Source organism: Daldinia vernicosa, assembly GCF_022497035.1.
Source record: "Daldinia vernicosa strain CBS 139.73 unplaced genomic scaffold F5Y00scaffold_3, whole genome shotgun sequence".
In the NCBI taxonomy this organism is placed as follows: Eukaryota; Fungi; Ascomycota; class Sordariomycetes; order Xylariales; family Hypoxylaceae; genus Daldinia; species Daldinia vernicosa.
Genome location: NW_025953919.1, coordinates 424,298 through 445,361, shown reverse-complemented (window position 1 = coordinate 445,361; position 21,064 = coordinate 424,298). Strand labels below are relative to the sequence as shown.

The 21,064-nt window shown below is 47.2% G+C and overlaps 9 protein-coding genes across 9 annotated transcripts; 4 read left to right on the top strand and 5 right to left on the bottom strand.

The window, feature by feature from the left end:
• Nucleotides 1-68: 68 nt before the first annotated feature.
• F5Y00DRAFT_224684 (FAD/NAD(P)-binding domain-containing protein) lies at nucleotides 69-2,361 on the top strand. The gene is made up of 4 exons (XM_048006049.1): nucleotides 69-640; nucleotides 731-1,294; nucleotides 1,347-1,415; nucleotides 1,506-2,361. Exons 1-4 carry the CDS (start codon nucleotides 620-622, stop codon nucleotides 2,076-2,078), a joined length of 1,227 nt encoding a protein of 408 aa, XP_047869372.1. The 5' UTR covers nucleotides 69-619; the 3' UTR covers nucleotides 2,079-2,361.
• On the bottom strand, nucleotides 2,344-4,305 carry F5Y00DRAFT_224680 (MFS general substrate transporter). Its single transcript, XM_048006048.1, has 3 exons — nucleotides 4,013-4,305; nucleotides 3,070-3,953; nucleotides 2,344-3,016 (listed from the first exon to the last, which is right to left on the bottom strand). The coding sequence occupies exons 1-3, from the start codon at nucleotides 4,160-4,162 to the stop codon at nucleotides 2,491-2,493; spliced, it is 1,560 nt and encodes a 519-aa protein (XP_047869371.1). The 5' UTR covers nucleotides 4,163-4,305; the 3' UTR covers nucleotides 2,344-2,490.
• Nucleotides 4,306-4,843: 538 nt separating this feature from the next.
• Nucleotides 4,844-6,233, bottom strand: F5Y00DRAFT_270618 (uncharacterized protein; the record flags this gene model as incomplete). The annotated part of the gene is made up of 2 exons (XM_048012644.1): nucleotides 4,844-5,278; nucleotides 5,370-6,233. 2 exons carry the CDS (start codon nucleotides 6,231-6,233, stop codon nucleotides 4,844-4,846), a joined length of 1,299 nt encoding a protein of 432 aa, XP_047869370.1.
• Nucleotides 6,234-7,659: 1,426 nt separating this feature from the next.
• Nucleotides 7,660-9,499, bottom strand: F5Y00DRAFT_224678 (uncharacterized protein). Its single transcript, XM_048006047.1, has 4 exons — nucleotides 9,061-9,499; nucleotides 8,723-8,997; nucleotides 8,523-8,664; nucleotides 7,660-8,460 (listed from the first exon to the last, which is right to left on the bottom strand). Exons 1-4 carry the CDS (start codon nucleotides 9,198-9,200, stop codon nucleotides 7,743-7,745), a joined length of 1,275 nt encoding a protein of 424 aa, XP_047869369.1. The 5' UTR covers nucleotides 9,201-9,499; the 3' UTR covers nucleotides 7,660-7,742.
• A 643-nt stretch (nucleotides 9,500-10,142) lies between these two features.
• On the top strand, nucleotides 10,143-11,850 carry F5Y00DRAFT_101317 (uncharacterized protein). The gene is made up of 2 exons (XM_048003785.1): nucleotides 10,143-10,777; nucleotides 10,837-11,850. Exons 1-2 carry the CDS (start codon nucleotides 10,250-10,252, stop codon nucleotides 11,500-11,502), a joined length of 1,194 nt encoding a protein of 397 aa, XP_047869368.1. The 5' UTR covers nucleotides 10,143-10,249; the 3' UTR covers nucleotides 11,503-11,850.
• On the bottom strand, nucleotides 11,804-13,641 carry F5Y00DRAFT_224675 (nineteen complex-related protein 2-domain-containing protein). Its single transcript, XM_048006046.1, has one exon. It carries the CDS (start codon nucleotides 13,559-13,561, stop codon nucleotides 11,921-11,923), a length of 1,641 nt encoding a protein of 546 aa, XP_047869367.1. The 5' UTR covers nucleotides 13,562-13,641; the 3' UTR covers nucleotides 11,804-11,920.
• Nucleotides 13,642-13,773: 132 nt separating this feature from the next.
• Nucleotides 13,774-14,662, top strand: F5Y00DRAFT_224674 (LSM domain-containing protein). The gene is made up of 4 exons (XM_048006045.1): nucleotides 13,774-13,859; nucleotides 13,920-13,991; nucleotides 14,073-14,147; nucleotides 14,207-14,662. The coding sequence occupies exons 1-4, from the start codon at nucleotides 13,830-13,832 to the stop codon at nucleotides 14,273-14,275; spliced, it is 246 nt and encodes an 81-aa protein (XP_047869366.1). The 5' UTR covers nucleotides 13,774-13,829; the 3' UTR covers nucleotides 14,276-14,662.
• Nucleotides 14,663-16,695: 2,033 nt separating this feature from the next.
• F5Y00DRAFT_224673 (uncharacterized protein) lies at nucleotides 16,696-18,225 on the top strand (the record flags this gene model as incomplete). Its single annotated transcript, XM_048006044.1, has 3 exons — nucleotides 16,696-17,028; nucleotides 17,076-17,263; nucleotides 17,314-18,225. Coding segments are annotated over exons 2-3 (901 nt in total), but the record flags the coding sequence as incomplete, so codon positions are not given.
• Nucleotides 18,226-18,344: 119 nt separating this feature from the next.
• F5Y00DRAFT_257457 (kinase-like protein) lies at nucleotides 18,345-19,793 on the bottom strand (the record flags this gene model as incomplete). Its single annotated transcript, XM_048010561.1, has 2 exons — nucleotides 18,345-19,117; nucleotides 19,199-19,793. 2 exons carry the CDS (start codon nucleotides 19,791-19,793, stop codon nucleotides 18,345-18,347), a joined length of 1,368 nt encoding a protein of 455 aa, XP_047869364.1.
• Between the last annotated feature and the right edge of the window lie 1,271 nt (nucleotides 19,794-21,064).

Below are 21,064 nucleotides of genomic sequence, written 5' to 3'. Positions count from 1 at the left end.
GCCTTTAAAAAGATATTTTTTACTTAAATTTATAAATTGATTATATATTATATAAAGTTGCATGATATGTAATCCCGGTTAATTACCTGTTTTGCACCGTAGTATAAACCGACCGGTACACTGCGCTTAGTGTCACGTATAACACGGCTTCACATGCCTTTTCACGTCCTTCCCCTTTTTCTCATATCAGATGAATGACATCACCGTGGATGACCTCGTAGTCCGCGAGTCCGTTCAGCCGGCTGTCTCAAGTTGCGCTGGTTGTCTCTGAAGTGTACCCTACCCCAAACAATAAACATACCTAGGCATCTCACGCTCCATGCAGGGACTCGCGTCTAGGCCGCGGGGAAACCTTTCGGCTCGCTCTATTAACCAGGCCATTAACCAGGCCCATGGTTTCGGCAAGTGTACGAACACCCCCCCGAAGTCGGGGTTCGGGTCCTTTCCAGTTAGCGACAGTAGGTAACTAAATGGTCGACGAAAGGATCCGACACGATCCACGAGAAAATGCACCACTGTCAACACGTTTTCCTCACCTTCACCCCGCGTTCCATAGAATAGCCCATCCTGCCCACGCATACATCGTCCACTAGACGCAAAGTCACTTTACCCAAGAATCATGTCACGGCCATTCCAAAAGGTAGAGTCTAGAATTTAAAAAAATAATACATATTGCCATCCCCCCCTTTATCTTCGCGATCTCGACTAATATAAATGCTACCGTTATTAGGTAATCATTGTGGGAGCCGGCCCCTCGGGTCTGCTACTGGCGCTGCTCCTTTCTAAACATGGGATTCCCGTGGAAATCCTGGAAGCCTCGCACGAGCTGGATCAGCAGCCGAGGGCCGCTATTTATGGCCCTCCCGCAATCCCAGATCTAAGGCGTGCCGGTGTGATCGATCAGATCCGCGAGAAGGGCATAAGCCCGACATCGATGTCCTGGCGGCGTTTCGAGGACCACAGCTGGATCACGGGTATGGACGCCGCCGCGCTAGCCGACTACAACGGCGAGGACCTACGCCTTGCGTGTCTAGTCCTGGGCGAGCTGGACCAGTTGATGCTCGATGAGTTCCTGTCTAAGTACAATGGCAAGATCAGTTGGAACCACAAGGTTACGGGAACGGGCCAGGACGAGAAACAAGCCTGGGTCGACGTTGAAACCCCGGAGGGTACGAAGAAAATTTACGGCGACTACATCATCGGGTGTGATGGTGCGGGAAGCCAAGTGAGGAAGTCCCTCTTCGGAGACGAGTACCCTGGTTTTACCTGGGAAAAGCAGATCGTAGCGACGAACGTGAGATTCCGAACTCTCCCCTTACGCGGCGATAGTTAACCCGAGGATATAGGTCTACTATGACTTCTCGAAGTTTGGATTCAGAGACTCCAATTTCATCCTACATCCTGATCATTTCTACGTGAGTTATTCTGATGTCGCACGATACTTGTAGGAAGCAAAGGGGGATAACTCCCATCTTCGGAAAACTAACCGAGACACACGTATATAGATGGCGGCTAGGCTCACCGAAGATGGGCTCTATAGAGTAACCTATGGTGAATCCCCCGGCCTAACCTGGGAGCAAATGCTCGAGCGTCAGCCGTGGAAGTACGAGATAATGCTGCCGGGACACCCCAAGCCAGACCAGTACAATCTCGTCATGATATCGCCGTACAAGATGCATCAGCGATGCGCGCCTTCCTTCCGCGTAGGCCGGATCCTATTGGCGGCCGACGCGGCACATCTGTGTAACCCGTGGGGTGGCATGGGTATCACAGGCGGATTTGTAGACGTAGGCGGGCTATACGACTGTCTAGCGGGAATTTGGGATGGCAAGGCGGACGAGTCGATCCTAGACTTGTACAGCGAGAAGCGTATTGAGAAATGGAAGACGGTGATCGACCCCATTTCCCAGAGCAACTTCCGCCGCGTGTCGGACAGCGATCCGGATACCCTTTTAGAGCGCGATCCCGTCATGAAGGCGTGCAAAGACGCCGAGGACGACCTCGAGAAGCAGAAGGCCATGTACCTGAATTTCTTCGACATGCGATACGACTTTACGCAGCATTATAAGACAGCTTGATGTGAGGTACAGGGATGACGCGTCAGGGATATATATGTGTTGTGCTACCGGTGTGTCGAATATATCTGCCTCTTCATATTAGACTTTTTAGAGTAGCTGCATCGAATCCTATGTTATAATTATGAGGGTTTGGACTTGTCGTAGTTCGACAGTGGCTATTTTAACTCTTTTACATCATTAACGCTCACTGTGCTAAATATCCCTTAAGTAGCGACGCAATTTTAGATGACAGAAATGCTAGATAACACAAGAATATACATAGTCTGAGACAATATAACACAGGGTATCATTTTGGTACCACAAGAAATATACGATAGTAAACAATAGGCCCTACAACTTCAATGCTGGCCTCTAGCCGATAAAGCTAGCTCCTCGTCCAAGTTTCTACCGACACACTCGGAAAAGGGGCCCCTTACAAACTGGCTTTTCCCCTGGATTCGAACGGCAATGTCCCCACGAGGAGTCCGGCTGCAACGAACAATGCACCACTCGTGTAGACCGGAGCCGATGTCTGCAGATTGGCAAACATAGCAATAATAGGGGCCATAATGCCGAAGATGCGGTTCGACGTCGCTGTTAGTGCATTGCCGGTGCCTCGGTCCTTTGTGGGAAATAGCTCGGGCGTGAAAGCATATAAGACGGCATACATGATATTACTCGTAAAGTTGTAGGCGCAGTTCCACCCTAATAGACTCGATGAGTTGGTCGCGGTAGTCGAACAATAAAGAAAGACACCGGTCAAGATCGTGCTTAAACCTAAAGCGCCTTTTCGTCCGAAATGCGGTAGTTCGACAAGAGCGCCGCCAGCAAGAGCGCCAGGCACGCCAAGCACGGCAATGATGAGCGAATTGCGGTATGTGATGTAAGTTGACCCGTCGCCAAAGTCTACACCACGAGTGCTCTGGATATATGGGAGGAAAGCATTATACAACGGGTACCTATAAGACGTTAAAAAGTGTAAAAAAGAATAGCAACCGTTTTTCAGACTTACCCGAGACCGATAAAAGCCCATACCACCATTAGCGCCCCTGTGCTATACGCCAGCTTCCCCGTAGCAAATAGAGACCGGATATGAGTAAGATTGATGCTTTCTAACTTGCGCTTTACGGCATCATTCGCAGTTATCCTATTTTCGTATCCGTCCGGTTCGCAGGCTTTTAAATCTTCGACAGTCAACGATGAGGACTTCTTGTTTCGCCGTGCCACTTCGTGAACTATGCGCACTGCTTCCTCATCCAACCCCTTTCCCATGAGATACTTGGGCGACTCGTAGATGGTAAAGCAGAAGAAGCGGAGAATGAACATGATAAGCGTTAGTCCGCCCATCGTGATCATGAAATAACGCCACCCCATATTCTTGGCCCTGGTGCAGTCCGGATCCGTCTGTTGGCAGGTAAAGTTCCCTAGCAGTGGCCACGCAATTAAGTTAGCTACAACTTGGGCAAGAGCCCAGTCGATAGAGAGGATAGTGAGTAAGTATTGGTGAGATCCTGGGAGGAACTCGAGGAAGATTGCAGAGTCGACTGGTAAGTTGCCACCGACGCCAAACGACCAAAATGCGGCGAATACCCCAATAGCCGCGAAATTGGGTGCAGAGGCAGCTATCATCCCCCATACCGCTGTTACACCAAGAGTTAGATTAAAAGCCCATCTCCGGCCGAAGACGTCGCAGCCAAACCCCCAGAACACCGCTCCGAAGAGCAGGCCGATGTTCTGAGCAAGACTTAGCAACGGGGGGCGCGATGGATGGAATTCATTAGTGATAGACGTGAATATGAGCGACGTGACGATCGGCCAAAGATTATCAGACGCCCAGCCGAAACCCACAACGATGAAGAGCTGCCATTGGTACCATCCCATGCCAATATCCTGAATCTGCAATCCAAACTATTAGGAAGACATACCAAGAGCGAGCATCATGGAAAGATCCGTACCGCTCTATTCAAGACTCTCGCTTTGGCCTCGTATACGGGATCAATTGTTCCCTTGGGGATCGTACTGACATCCTCAATCCCAACAGCAATGTCTTCTCCCAGTTGCTGTTCAGTATTCGTATTGCCCTTTTTGACCGGACTCCCCCCCATGATTGGCTCGCTCAATAACTAAGCCGACTCTATACTAAAACAAGAATAGTAGAAAAACGATCGTAAGACTAGCAACGCCGACCCATATATAACAGAAAGCTGAGGTGTCTATACTAAAAGTATACCTATATTAAATGTTTCGGTCGTCCGTAGCTAGAAAAAAGCTTGTACATAGCTTAAATGGAAATCCGGGGAAAGCCCCAAAAATTTCAGCTGCGATCAACGCAACACGAGCTGCATATGACGTGCTTGGAGAATCCTTGCTCATAAATGGTCGGAAACGGTCCTTTTTTACTGGGGGTTGAGGTGCTTACAGACGTACAAAGAAAACATGTTTCAAAATGGAAAAGGAATTGTTAAGAATAGAAACTACCTACCTAATAAGGTATTTGGTATAAGCAATGCTAAAAGGGCAGTAAAAGAATCGAGCGTCGAAGAACCCTAGGAAAAGTCTCTAAGGAGGTAGATATCTAAAACTAAAAACGTGTAGTACTAATACATTCTAGATTCTAGAATATTTCAGTATCTCCCCAGGATTTTCTCACATGTAATAGTCCCCTATCCCTAAAAGCTGTGCCGCCCCAAAGGTGTCAACCAAAGTGTGGCAATAAGCTCAACGCCGGTGAAATATCTCCTCAGATAACTATTATAGGTAGCTACATCACGTAGCCACTTAATAATTCAGACGGCATCATTCATCTCCAGCTCCCAATTCTCCATATCCAATCTTCCAGACGGCAACAGCGCACTCGTATCGCCGTCTAGCCTGGCATCTCCAAACCGCACGTTCGCGCCTGACTCCAGTGTGCCCAGGCCCTTTGCCAGTACGACCACAAGGACGATAATGGCGTGGGGAGCAAATGTGTCAGCGGCCGGGCAGCGGTGCGGCGCGATGCTAAATGGTAAGTATGCGTTTTTCATGGCGTCCGTGAATTCTCCCGGGAGGAACCGTGACGGCCGGAATTGAGTAGGGTTTATCCAGATATTGGGATCTCGATGGCATTCTTGGATATCGGCGATGATTTGTTCGTCATATGTGACGAAGTCAGAATCCTGAGGTTCCGTAGGGACGGCGCGATAAATACTTTTCGTTGGGGGATATAAGCGAAGACCCTCCTGTGAAGGTTAACAGATGTATAGGTATTTCTAATGTCAAAATAGAGACGTCGAGGTCTCCTGTAAAATGTTAGATAGAACGTTGACTTACCTTGGAAAAGTTTACTGCCATCGTCCTCATATCTTTTGATTTCCCGCCCTTAAAACATTTTGGTACACACTCGAGAACTTTTCGGAACTGCTCTCCTGTCTCCCGGTCTACGTCCCGGAACCCGGCGGATATGAATGTCAATAAAACAACGCGCCACATCGTCTCATAGGCCGGAATGATGATATTCAGAGGGTGATCTTGAGCGCTACAAGGGAACTTATCTGGAAGTATTCGTTGTAGTGCTACTTCGAGGAAGATCCGTCCTTCTCGCAATGAGTCCGGTTGCGGTTCCGTTTTCGACTGTACCCAGAGGATATTGATTAATTCAGTGGCGACTCCTACGTCGCTAAGATTGACGTCCTTAGGGTCCACGTTAAAGAATGAATGTAGGGTCGAAACGAACACAAGTTGTCTAGCAATAATAGCTACGGGCAGCGAGTACCTTACGCCTCGAAAGTCGGTTAGAATAAGATCAAGTGTCGTAGAGGCAGAATTGAAAAATTTATGCCACTTCTCGGGATTCTTGTTTCGTAATCCAGGTCCGACCCTTTGTATGAATCTCCGGTAGGTGATTACACTTGTAGTTGTAAATGCGTTGTCGACCCCAAACACATTTACCAGTCTTCCATTGGGTATGGCTCGTGATACGAGTCGGTTCTGCAACTTATTCTCTTGGAGGAACCCAAAGCTTGCAACCGCTCTATTGACCAGAATATATTGTGTGCTGTTGCTTGACGGGGGTCGGTGCTGCTTAATAAAAGAAAAGGAGGATATGAAAGTGATTATTAGTCTTATTAGTATTACGGAAACCCACGTAATATACCCGACCTTGATAGCATCGACAATGAAATACGTTAGACTCATTGTTGCAATGTTTATTCATCCGAAAGAGTATAGGATGGAATTGCCGTCAGGAAGTTGCTTTATATTCTCTATTTCGCCTGTCGAGGCACGCTCGACTTGTCACCTCAGCACCCAAATCCGATCTTGGACACGCACTGTTTCCCATGCTGGTGGTCAACAAAACAAACGGCCACCATTAGAATCGGCCAGCAGCGTCCCGGCAGCTTGTGCTACACTGAACTCGAATCAGGGAGATAAAGTCGACCAATTGGCCACTGGGAATGGCTCGGCCCGGATTTCTCATTTCATGCACCATTATATGATAGCTGTGGGACTCCGATGTGTTGAATAGAATTGCAAACGGAGTTGAGCCAACTATATTCGTGTTTTTTTACAACAATCGAGGTATCAATACACGGGTAAAATTAATTACCTAGGCGCCTAACTCGGTATTCATATAACTTTACCGTATTTGAAAATAGAGGACTGAATTCAGATTGAAGCCAAAAGAGCAGAGAAACAAGCCAGTCATAATGAAAAGGCAGGTAAAATGGGAAAGACGAAAAAAGGGTTGATCAACTCACCACCTGAATACATGTTCGCCTGGTGCTGAATAAATCTTGGGCGGGATGCATAGTCCTAGTTCTTTCCATAGAATAAGCAGGAAAAGACAAGAAGTGACATGTAAGACAGGGCTGATATTTAATCTACCACGATCTTTGATACACACTTAAGCCTTGTCACTTTATAGCAAATAGCAGCACGTCCGGAGACATACCTACCTACAAGGGCATATCTCAACTAGGCTGATAGAATGTGTGTAGCCCTCATTGTTATCGAGGGGGTCGATATACTACTGCTACATGTAGGCAGCCGGTAGCGAATGTGATATTCACACACTGAGTTATAGTATAGGGCTTTCGGATACAGCCTCAGGGTAGGCTCATCAACATCATCTCCCCTATCACGTCCTCCTTCCTCGATCCAATGTTTCTCGGAAGATAAAATCATCGTGGCGGAGTATACGGTGATTTATTTAGCAACTAGGTATGTGATGAAGACCAAGACCCAAGGTCCAAGGTGAATTTGCCTGTATTAGACTTAAATCATCCAAGAAATATCACCTTGTTATTGCGATATAATGACGAGCACCGACCAAACGTCTAAACAAGGCTTTTCGAGAATTCATAGGGCTAGGATAGCAACGCATATGTATAAATCCGCTGGACCCTTAGGTATCTCGGTAGGAGGGACGTCCTCCGAACCCGTCTCTATGGTATCTACTAGTCTTAGAAAGCTTTCTCAAAACTCGCTCGCTCTAGTTCCATTATGAAACATTTCGAAATAATATCCCTGTACCCGAAAAACGCCCCTTATATGCATGCAGCGATGCATCTTGCCTAGTTTCTGCCAACCCGTTTGAATAGACGTTTTCAATCCTGTACCCCCCCTCCCCCCCTAAACGCCAACTTTACCTGTTAATGTCATTTGTGATGATTTCTACGGCCCTAGTTTGACCTGCTGCTTATTTCACCTTAGGGGGCTTTGCGTCCTCTCACGTATCATTTTGAGACGGAAAGTAGTGCTCTTCATGTCAAACGCCTCCGTCTTCGGGTCCCACCACGCGGTGACGTCGATTGTGATAAAAGCACGCTGGGTTGTAATTTCTACAAGCCCAGCCACGTATATCGCCCCCCGCGGAGGAAACCCGCCGATGGGTCGCCATGTCTGTACAAAGGTTTGTTTAAATGCATGCCATGGTCCACTGGTATGTTCTTGCGTAGTCTTGATACCGTACATGTCTTTGGCGCTCTTGGGTTTGCCTGGCTCGGCGTTGGGGATGATTGGGACCGGACTACTCACCCCCGAACCGGAAGAGGTTGTCGAGGGCCTGTGATCTGGTGTCGTTTCAGCAGATCTTTTCTCGACAGGAGAAGTCGGGTCCGTTGACGAACTACCAGTTGCCCGCGTATTTGTAGATGAAAGAGACTTTGGAGTTTTAGAATTGGGTTCTTCGGTGGACTGCTTCAGCTTCTCGACGGCCTGTTGAAAGGAGGTATCTGGGTGAGCGGGCGCGTATCCAAATAATTTAGCAAAATTTGAAGCATTCTGCTTTAATAATGCTCCCGAGAAGCTCCATAATGACAGGGTAAGTGTATCTGGCCAAAGAGCACGTCGCACTCGGATAGCAGTCACGGCATCGACAGTTTCCTCTGCGATATAAGTACCGTCGTCACCTATTGATATTCTGTAAAGAAGGATTAGACTTCAAAGTTAACTCCGCATCGTTGGGGTAGGAATGGGACGTACCCTTTCCGGACGAACGTCGGCGGTGGTCGGGATGGGTACTGTACGTCGAGCCAATACCGTCCTACTTCCATGTTCCCGCCGCACCTCCGGAGAAGCATAGGATGTCTTGATGCGGTTTTGCGAACAAGATCGGCGAGGCCGCCTACGGCTTTGTCAGCCAACGTTCCTTTTCTCCCCCTCGAGCATGTAAATTAGCTTACGTTGAATCCCCCTAACTTTCTCTCTATCCTTGCTAACTCTGACAAAGGCTTGCCACTCCGGGTCGGAGCCTTTGTAGGGGTCGGACGGGACCATCCTCATGGTGAAGGGGAGCGGAATAAATATAGGATCGTACTCTGCTTCTTCCATCTCTTGCCGTTCCGCCTCGGTTAGGTGCTTTTCTTGATCGTCGAGCCACCTGCCGAGGGTATTAAGAACAGACGACGTATATACTTGGTAGCACATATAATAGATGCACCCGGCGACTATAAAATTCCTGCGCGATACAACTTAGCATTCGTGGCGAAGGCTGGAAAGACGGACGATAGAAATCGCATACATTGGCTTGAACCATTTTCGCCGGATATTGACTCTATGCACATGGATAATTTGAGAACTGGGCGGATTTGACCGGTTAGCCCTCGAGGTAAGGGATAGGATATTCGGTCGTGATCGTAGGAGTCGCAACATGGAAGGCATTGTTGTAATCGAGGCGCGCCCGGGATAGGCGGCCGAGGAAGGGGAGAAAGGTGTCAGTCTTCTCTTTCGGGATATCGAGGGATGGACGAAGTGGTTGAATTATTCCTTAGAGGTTCAAAGGTTGCCCGTCTTCTGCGTCGCATCGATCATTTCATGGCAAGTCTGCATCGAAAAGATACTTGAGAGGATTGTCGACGTTTAGATATAAATAATAAATTAGCGAACAAGGCAAAATATTAGCTTTTATAAAAAGTGACTTGGAAAAGCCATTGAACATGTGCTTCTACACTAGAAGTTCGAGACCCTGACTTTGCAACTTTCTAACTTTCAACTTTCAATACGTCGATCCCCACCGTCGAACTGAGACAGTTATTATTAATATTCGTACTGTGCCACGTATATTCAATATTGTCTTTGTCATAATATGTATAGGTACGGGATACGTACATAAAGAGGTGGTTAATCTTATCAGATATACGGAATATATACGGATGTCCCTTTCAAAAGTTTTTTCCATAGGGAACCCCTGTCAAGATTGCCAGCAGCTGTCAAGTGCTCGGCCACCACCTGTCAGCACATTTGAAGATGTATACATCATTATCATTAACTTTAATACTATTTCTTACAATTAAAAGCAACATTGCTATAGCTTAAAAATAGTATATTAAAACCTAACCTTTTTAAATTTAAAACCTTCCTTTTTTTCAAAATTCTACAATTTATTTGAAAGAAGAAATATTGTTTTGAAATATTAGAGTAAAATAAGATACCTTTACCAAATGTGTGAACAGCCGCCGCTAAGCATGGCCAAAGCTTGACGGAGTGACAAGGGTCTCCCTATGGAACGAACTTTTGAAAGGGACATCCGTATATCACGTGTCAATTGTATCAGTAGTCTCCAGATTATGCATACCATCTTGTACGTATGCATTTTCCGGGGTTCGACTAGACTCTCATATCCCTAAGATGCAGCAGCAGCGTCTCATAAGCCCTTCTTCGTCATCTCCATCACATCTAAAACAGCTTCGGGATCAACCAATCTCAACAAAATGAAGCTACACAGCTTCTTACTACCGGCCTTAGCTGGCATTGCCACTACCCGCGCCGAAGACCAGCAGCAGACCGCTGAGGCCTACATCATCAGGCAATCAAAGACTACAACTACCTCGAATCCTCCCTCGATACCAAACGAACTCGCCCGAGCTATCCTCCTCCAGCGCCTCAGCACGCCAGAGCAACCCGCATCTCTAGGACAGCTGTCCAAGTCTCTTCCTCAAGATGAATCTATATCCTACATTAACCAGTTCGGAAAGGCGCCCCGGCCACTGTTTGGGGAGACCAAAGACGCGAACGAACCTCGCCAGCTTGTTATTGCTTTCTCCGGCGTCACGGCTGATAAGCACAAGGACTTCAAGGGCGCCATACCGCGTGTGACTCTCGCCTTCACAGCTCCTGGACTGAGCCGATTACCTGTTGCGGGCAAGAAATCGAACTGCGCGTTCGAACAATCCATCGACTCCGATAACGAGAAGTGCTGGAAAGGCAAGACGCAGTATCTCGAATACGACGTTACCAAGGTACGCACCGTCTCTTTCAGATCTGGTAGTTATATTCACGGCAAACTAACTATCAATAGAACAAGAACGCAATCGCAAAACTAGGACAAAACATCGAGTCCCTCAACGCCCAAGCCCTCGCCGGCAAGCTTGAAACCACCATCCTCCTCCTCGCACCCCCCAGCAGCGAATCCGACGAGCTTCGCCGCCGAGCACTCAAGGAAGAGAAAGTACTAGCCGAAGCCGAAGACGACGACAACGTCATCAACATCCCCACGGCCGATTCCACCGTCAGCCACCCTGGCGCCGCCAACGCCGATAAACCCTTCCACGCCTTCGGCGCTTCCAGCCTAGACTCCTCAGCCGCCGTATCCCGCCCAGCGCCCGCTCCCGTCCTGCCTTCCTGCTTCACCTCGCATAACGCGTGCATCACGGCGACGGACTCGTGTTCAGGCCACGGCCAATGCGTCGATCGATGGGGTAAGGTTGGCGGGGCGAAGAAAGCGTGTTTCTTCTGCCATTGCATGGCTACAAACGAGACTAACTCTCGCGGCGAAACTGGCTTGTACCACTGGGGCGGCTCTGCTTGCCACAAGCGCGATGTTAGCACCCCGTTCTGGCTCTTTGCCGGCGTGTCGATTGCCCTCGTTGCTACTATCGCCTTTGCTATCGGTCTGCTGTTTAGCGTCGGCGAGGAAAAGCTGCCTGGTGTTATCGGAGCTGGTGTCTCGCGGCCTACGAAGTAAGGCGGATGTGCCGATATATTTATATATGGCCAGTTACTGGTCTTTCTTCGGAGTGTGGTAAGGAAGGAGAGCGGGATTCGTAGCGAGCGTGGTCAGGAGGGACGAATAGCAAAGTCAAGGGACTCCAGCCGTTGTGTATATCACGTACGGCCATAATGCACATGTATCATACGTGTATCGATACCGGGGACAAACAAACGATTAATCAATCGAATAAACGGGCGCTGGTTGTTTGGCATATCTGTCTCCACCGTCCATGGGCGGTTCTCACAAGGTTATTTCATTTATGTAGCAGGCTAGGTTCACAACATCAAGATTCGTTACCATTGGACTCGTATTTCCTTGCGTATTCCGAAGTGACTGCTGTAGTATTCCAAGTATTGGGTATTGGGTATCATAACATATTGTATCTAGCATCTTACATCTCCATTTGCGACCTCTGCCTCACCGGCGTAGTCCCTAAGCTATCCAACCCTCTCTGTCCGGGCGTTCCACCACCAGCCCTCGCTTGATCTAAGAGCGACTGCGCGGCCACGACGTTGTCTGTAGTAGTAGAAGTAGTAGTAGTACCACTCACCGTGGCATCCCCATTCTCATTGCCACCGCCACTACCACCACCTTCACCGCTCGCTGTGCCTGTATCAGCGGCCCCAGACATCAACATGCGGTACCTCTCACCAGCCTCGTTAAGCAATCTCTGCACCTCTGGCTCGCGCTGAAGTATACCCTCCCTCTCAGCGCGCAACTCCTCAATGCGTCTCCGCAGCCGCGCCATCTCCTCTTGCTTCCGACGCACGCGCGCCTTAAACTCCTCAACTAGCACGCTGAGATCCGGCAACGGCGTAATTCGCGGTATGACCGCGAGCGGATTATTTGCCGCGGCACCGAGCCGTCGCCGCTGCTGCTCGCGCTCCTCGGCTAGCCCGTCCATCCCCGCGCGCGTCTGCGCCGCCTCGTACGCGGCCCGCCGCTCGGCTTCCGAGTCGTCGGACTCGTCGTCCGAGCCCCCTTCGGCAGCTGTGATTAGGGAGGCCATTTCTGCGCGGCGCCGCCGCCGGGCTTCCCGCTCTGCTTTCTTGCCGAGGGAGAGCCCGCCATCCTCGACATATTCGTCGAAACCCTCGCCTAGGTCCTCGTCTTCGGCGACTAGACGCGTGTCCTTGGTGGATTTGGACTCGTGTCGTCGCGATAGGATGGTCAGATATGAGTCCCCGGTCCCGCGGTCATCGTCGGAGAGCGAGATGAAGTCGTCAGTATCTTTGCTTCCTTCCTTGGCTAGGCGAGCGCGTCGGGCTTTTTTCTCTTGGATCTCGACTTCAGTCAGGATCGAAGTTTTCTTGGGAGATGTTGGATGGGTTGTTGTGGTGTCTACTACCAGGGCGCCTTCGAGCTCGGATGGGTCGAGTATCATCTCGTCGTCGGATGTAGGTTGCAGTTTAGAAAGGTCCTGGGGTGTATTCGGAGTGGATTGTTGCAGCTCGGAGAGGTATTCTTTGCTATATCGCGGACGGTCGTCCTCGGTATCGTTGGAACGCATGGGAAGCCGGCCTAAAGGCAGGTTTTTGGCAATGCCCTTCTTGTAAGCGCTGTTTTCCGCTGCGGCATAGGCGAGTGTTATAGAGCGTTTCGGCGTAGAGACTTCCTCTCCAAGTATTATAGAATCCTCGTCCCCGGGAGTTTCCTCGGCAGGAACGCCAAATGATAGGCGTGAGCTGGATGCCTTTTTCTTCGTTTTACTAGACCCCGACCTTCCTCCTAGCGACGATCGAATTCGTAGGGGTGCATCGCCATCTTCCTCATCTTCTGCTTCCGCTTTGGAATTTGCAGACGCGGACTGCTGGTCGGAAGTTACATCATGCTCAAATTTTTCAATATTTATGCTCTTCCGTAGAGACGAGTGCTTAAATGGTTTGTTGCGACTTGTTTTGAACGAGGGTTGTAATGGTGGTCCCTGGGGTTCTTCTGGTGGATTTAAAGATTCAGCCGAGATTATATCTTCGTCGTCGTCATCTTGAACCGTGATCTTTCGTGCTTTTCGCTTAGCTCCAAACGCGCTCATTTTGTATAGTTAAGTCTCCCAATAAGTTAGTTACGAGGTTCAAGATCCGAAATATTGAAGTTCAATGTTTGAAGGTGAAAGGTTACTATTGGCTTTGTACCTTTGTATTCTGAAGCTGGCAATTATTATCGATAAGAAACTAAGCTATGACATTATCTTATCAGCCAGTCAGCGTACCATGAGCTCGGGTTCTTTTCGTCAACAGTAACAAACATCCTTCCTCCAGCCGTCTTTAGTTTCCACCACCGACTCAAATAAATACTGCAAGATGGCCCCCGCACAACCAGAGCTCAAGAAGGTATGGTATTCCACGATCCTTCAACCTGCGGCATTATTATACTTACTAAAAATTACGTAGTACCTCGATAAGAGACTGTTCGTCCAACTGAATGGAAGCCGTAAAGTCCTAGGCATTCTTCGCGGCTACGATGTAAGCTAACAACTACCTTCCTCCTCAACAACGCGACGCATTTACGCGTTATTATATGCGCATGGGCTAACTATTACCCAGGTCTTCTTGAATATCGTTCTAGATGATGCCGTAGAAGAGAAGGAAGGAGGCGAGAAGGTCAGATTGGGGATGGTCGTACGTAATTACGATACCGACGTCGCGAATACCGACACGAACTAACCGCAATGCTTTAGGTCATCCGAGGCAACTCCGTGGTCATGCTGGAAGCACTAGAGAGAATCGGTGGGGATCGGGACAAATGAGCACACTGGCACATGGCATGCGCAACAAATTCGAGCACGATCCGAGTTGATACCCATACGAAAGCAAGGCAGGAGTGCATTTAGCTACCTAAGTTTAGAGATCCATTTCCTGGGATCAGGCGGCGTTTTTGTGGACGAGATAAGTCCCAAGGGAACACATACCACAGACAAGGCGGGATCGACAATTACGTCTATCAAGTAGACCAGTACTTTATGCTCGAGAATTTAAGGCCTATAATCTGTTTAGAATCGGTTACGGGGTCTATATCGCTTGCTATCAACGCCAAACACGATATTTGAGGCGTTCATATTAATCAATTGACAAAGATAACCCAACATTGTCCTGAATTGGCATGTAAAGAGTTTATACAGTATATTTCTTTTTAATCACCGCGAGATTGCCAAATATTTAAGGGTCAAATAAAGTAGCGTAGCATTCTTGAATCTTGAAGCTAAGAACGCGGTATAGGTACCTATCCACTAAAAACCGAAGACAGTTACAAATCTGATTCTCGGCGAAGCTCTGACTAATGAACCTTTCAATATTACAACGTAAAATCCTAGGTTGTATTTTATGAGATCAATCTATTAGATAATTAAGGTGCAACGACGGTGACGACTAATTGGCTCCGGGTCTTAAAGGTAAACAGGTTTATCCCGAAGACAGATTTCAAACCAATAGTGTATCAATCCATTTAATGTGCTGTCTTGGTAGTCATTGGTTCAAATAGAGATAACTAAACCATTAAAGAGAAAAGGTTCATAACAGCGGCATGAAATAGCGTAGGAAAGTTATTGGTTCTGGTCTAATCAAGTAACTACCTTAAACAGTATAAATTTCTCACATGAATAGAAGGTTGGTTGTATGACAGATGGCGCATAAGGTAGAAACTTGTTAAACTGAAAGCATCAACCCATCTTATATTATCAATTTCTTCAACAGCCAAGATGGTCTTTGTTTCCACGGGCAAATATTAACTGAGTATCAAGGAATTTAGAATCTTGTCCTTGCTTATGATGATAGAATCTCGCAAGATATCTCCTAATATCGCTCGAAAAGAGACACGAAATTTACCTTTCCAAGTCGGAATCCAGTAACCTAGCGCATTACATGGCTTACTCATTGTATACGATAGACAAGACACGTCGTTCCTTGGTTTTGCGGCGTATTACAACAGAGGCCCATGATGTAAATAGCCCATTCGGATGCCAAATTATAACATGTACTGCTTGATTACGAGGCCCTATAGACTCGGCCTGTTTTAAAGTCTCATATTGAAAGGTTGTAATACCATACTTCTACTCCACAAGCCCCCCGAGCATAATAATGGGTTGGTAAAAGATTAATAAAACTTGTAGTATCTCCGTAAAGAATATTTATAGAGAGCGTTTTAATACACAATAATACTATAAATATTTGGCAAGAACTTAAAGCCACATGTAGCTTAAAGGTCGATAAGCTGCATTTCGTCATAAACCCTCGTACCTAAATGTGTTGTACTCTACGCCTAAAACTCTTGTATAAGGTAATGTTAAGGATTAACAAGGTGCGAACCGAAGCTCATTCTCCCATCCCAAGATGGGGGTCATGTGGGATGCGGCACTATACAAGAGACGCATGTCTTATAAATCAACAACATGGAACACAACATATGCAGGATATCTTGCTTTAACCTACGCTCTTGCATTATACAAAACATGCCCGCCCCGGACCTGTCGGTATCGGTCCGCTACCCGGTGTGGTCACACTACAGAAGTTCAGGTTATACAGATCGCGCGAGGTATTACTTTCAAGACGGTTAACTAGTATTACTTTCAACGATTAACTATTTTGATCACTTTCGAAGACTAACAAAGATAGGTACACGGCTATCCCGTATGCTATAATCGCCAAGTACTCAAGAAGATGTAATCAATCCTAAATTATTTTAAGAGGACTTTGGAATATATTTTGTCTTATAGGCAATGCATAACCCTGAGATGTCTATGACTTATTTTTAGGTGTCGGTAGTTCTTATCGGGAAGCCGTGAATTGTGGCGGTCAGACAGAGGCAACCAACCCGCGCCTTATACCAGGGGGTTTAGCAACACGAAAACTTCCATACATCGTCGTCTGCCACTTACATATGTGAGATTTCCAGCCCTACCTGAAGGAGGATTCAACAACCCAGTAAGTAGCTCTTTAATGAATGATTACGTACGATTATCATGGCCAATTGGAGGCCCAAAAGCGGTCTGCCAAAGATCTGCCACCCATGCCTATATCCCGACCTGGATAAGACGTTCAAATGCCTGAATGCGCAGCTATGTATTTGCGGTTAGCCGCACGCTGCAACAACGTATCCGACCCAAAGGATATCGTTACACTGTCCAATCGACGGCGTCGCCGCAAGTAATCAACCAATCACTTTTCACAAGCACCACAGTGTCGAAGCAAATTTATTCAAGTCGAGAAAACTCCCCCAGGCTCCAGCTTCCAAGGTGGACTCCGAACGCATGGGGTAGACTGACAGCCTGAATGGTTGCGTGAGCCGTCTCCAATCATCATCGCAAACAGAGCGGCATCTGCGGATCCTAAAGAAGGTTGAGTTGAATAGAAGCTATTAATAAACCAATCGAACGGGCAGTATAGGCAATCGATTGCAAGGTTGACTTTCATATTCGTGCATATGTATGCTTCGCCGCTTCATTCCTCGGCAAAGAACCAAGAACGCACACTGGACACGATTATCTCCCGGGACCTGGGTTTTGCTGTATGCGGTTGCGACTATTGCTTACATACCTTACTTATATCACGCAGGTCTCTCACCTCGATGCTGACTCCCGCCTTCGAAGATGCTTGGTAGACTACAGCGCTGTAGCATTATGGCTACATAGATCTCTGCTAACCCACCGAGACTCCGGCTTCTCTATCTCATTCACTCGCTTCGCATCTGCATGGGCAAGCTGCTAGCATCATGACTTATAACGACATTGATATTCCGTTACGTGCGTCTCCTGCTTTCCGCTTGCGAGTTATGTGAGCTGACCGCGTCTAGCTGCATTCATAGCAATCGACTGGACTGGCATGAGTATTGCTCTTGTTCCGATAATTCTTCGTTTCTGGTTACGACATAGAGAATCAAAGCCGCGAACAGTAACGCTCAACCTTTCTGACGGCCTCGTGCTGCTCTCGTGGCTCTCTGGCATGGTGTTAATTGGCATCAACACTTGGAAGAACAACCTCCGGCAACAGTATGTCCATCTTCCGCCGGATGAGCTCTACTACGGCGTTCCGAGAGAGCTATCGGCCCACCTCCTCTACGTCTCCTGGATCTCCCTATTCTTCATCTACATCTCCCTGTGGGCCGCCAAGTTTTCCCTCCTCGCATTCTTCGCCGATCTTCTACGTCTAACAGAGAATCGGGCCGCCCGCATCATGCTTATCTGCGCAAGCGTCTTTGCCAGCTGCACATTCGTGCTGCACATGGTGTTATTATCAGCGTGGTGTTCGCCCGTCAGCGGGAACTGGAACATCGAGGGGCACTTATGTTCCGCAGTCCACGACATTAGATCCGTATCCATATCCACGGCCTCGAATATCTCCACGGACCTTATCATCCTTACCATCCCTCTCTTCGCTTTATGCACCATGGGCCAGGAGCGCCGGGAGATAACCAAAACGCGAATAGGAAAAGCGGAAATAAGCGGGATAGTATTTGTGCTATGCATGGCAGCGTTAAGCATCGTAGCGGCTTTGGCGCGATGGATAACATTAATGTTAGTCCGGAACGCGCCCAAAGCCGACATCACGCACACCATTGACGTATGGGCGTTGGTGGAAATAGTGGCCAGTCTGGTGGCTGTCTGTCTGCCGAGCTTGCGGTCATTCCTTAGGAAACGAAGACGACGGCGCTTCCAACAATTAAAATAAGTACTTGATTTATACAGTTAAATATACTAAGCTCGACTAATGAATTATTCCATCCTCTACGAGTGAATGTATAGCGAAGCAGTGTCACTTTTGAGAAATGTATGAAATTTTCAGGGGATGAATATCTGAATAGTCTTGAATTCGCTATGCTATGTCTTACTTCTTTAGCTTTTGATATTCAGGCAAGGCCCATTGTGTCATCCACTTCGACTTGAGGACTTGCGCCGCCGTGCATCGATCATCCGGGTTAAGAGCAAGCATAGGACGAAGCGTATCGTAGATAGCTTCTTTTTCTTCGGGCGAGATTTGCGGATATCCATATTCTTCCCGTGCGTCCTGTATGAGGGTTTTAAACTTAACGTCCCACGATCGAACATGCTCAGCATAGTCGGGTACTAGATCGCGAGTCTCCGTATAATATTCCGAGCGTCCTTCCCATTTATCCCACCAAGAACTCGGCATGCCGCTTGGTCCAAAGAGATCAACGTGGTCCGGCATGATTTCATGGCCGGCTCCAAGGAAGCTCGTAAACAGGTTACATGGGCTGAGGAGATTCCACGTGCAGACACCAAGAGAGAATATATCAGACGAAAACGAAACTTTGCTGTTCTCTGGACTGAATAAGAATTCCGGTGCGCAGTATTCGAAAATGGAGCCCGAAGCACATTCGGGCTCTGCTGGGGGAGCAAAAGAGTGACCTAGATCGACTATCCAGATTCTTGCGTCTTGCACGGGGACTGTTCGATCTTCCTTGCCTTTCTCGCAGCCAAGCCAAGCGGGAACCACACCATAAGAAGGGAGGCTCGGTGGCCGCTTTGCGCCTTCAATAGGAGTGATAGGTTCGCAGGAGGGTTCTCCGTATTTATCATAAAATTGTTGATCCGATAGATCCCGAAACGCGGACGAGGGAAATCTTAGAAGAACATTCTCTAAATGAAAGTCTAAACAGTAAAAGATGCCCAAGTGTTAGTAGAGCTTCCTAATTAAGTTTCCCTGGCGATTAAACGTACCCCCATGGACATAGCCCTGGCTATGCATCGCTGCCATAGATAATACCATCTGTGCAACCAAGACTCGAGCAACGTCCATTTCGAATCGGTACAGGGGTGAACCCTTGAAGTTTTCTAGATTGATCATAGCCGGCTCCGTGACGTAACATGAATGTACGCCATTAACACCTCGTACTTCGAAGCGATCAAGAACCGGAGGAAAAAAGCTGTTTCGTTGGTTCTCGCTACGTCCGGTAGCATTTCTTAGAGCCGATAATATATCTGCCTCTTTTTGCTTGTGGCTACCATCGATAATCTTGATTGCGACGAGCTGATTTATCTTATTATCGCGTGCGAGCCAAACAGTTGAAGAGTCCCCGAATCCAAGTTTATCAACCACTCGATACCGATTATGGAATTGGTCACCTATATGAACAGGGTGAAGACCTCCAGGCGAGTACCGCCAAAGAGGCTCTACGTCCTCGATGAACTGATACTTGAGACGATGAGTAAACCCGCGGTGAAAACGGCGATGAGAGATGTGGCTGGGATAAAATGAGGATCTGACCCGACCAAGTTGCCTTGGTGGGAGCAATGAAGGGATGGTTCTGTTCATCTTGAGTTGTGCCTCCAGTTATTTGAAATTTGAGATGGGGTGAAATAATTATTTTTACTCGTATTATTTAGAATGGCACAAGAAGTAAATATAGCATTTTCTATCTACATAGGTACGTCATGCCTCTGCTGGGTAATAGGTAGTGACTACCGTACCTACACGTGTAGGTAATGTTGTGTGTTGGTACTCGTGCCACGCCCCACTCAATTCTAGTTTCGCAACTCTCAAGTGCCAGAAAGGCACAGTACATTTCTCGTTGAATATGATTTGTTATGCTCTTTGTAATTTTCTAACGATGGCATGTTTTATCTCTTTGAAATCCTTGACTCGTTAAAGGTATAAATAGAAAGGCTTTTTTAACACGGCCACTGTGGAAATGAAGACTAAATACATATAACTATCAGAAATGTACTAAAAGGTTAGTTAAGCACTTTGGGCAATATTGTTTTGGTATAATACTTGATTATCTATTTGATCAAACCGCTTCGGAAATATGAGGGTTAAAACGCGGAATAGAAAGAGCAGAGTTCTGCTTCTTTTAACCTGCTAAACAGTCCAGCACTAAGTCGCTTCTGCTACGATTATTCTCTTAGAACCAATTCTGGCCTTTTGTCCCCTTCCATTACCCACAAAATCACATACTTCTAAGTTGCTAAAAAGCAGTCTTGCTGCGTGATTTTAGCTGTGACATATTAATATCCCAATAAGAAGATCTATATTGACGGTTAATTCTATAGTAGTAGATGTTGAAATGAGTGGTCAAGGGACTACTTTCAAGTACAGTACATGGTATCTTGGCATGGAATGTACATATGAAGGATCTCCCTCTTTACTCATACAGTTGGTAGATTAAGTCAATATACGACTACAGCTCATATACCGTATCTTTTAGCAGAGAGCTTTAAGACAATGCCCTCGAGGCCTAAGTAATAAAAAAGCCTTAAACATATGCATATGCACACTTATTCCTTTCATAATTACTGCTTTCTATAAGGCAGGAAAATTATCTACAAGGTAGCAAGGTATGTGTCTTGAATAGGAAATTTTTACTCGCATCCAACACAACACAACAAACACAACACAACATCCTAAGGTATAAACCTTAGGCATATGTTGTGTATGCTCGGAAATGGGCTTTTAAAAGAGGGCCACAAGCCTTTATGCAGTCACAGGTCTAGTTTGTCGCGGTACTCCATTGTTTGGTTAATGATTAAGATTTTAAAAACAGTCATTTTGGATGATATATCCATAACAAAAGCTTTTCTTCATGT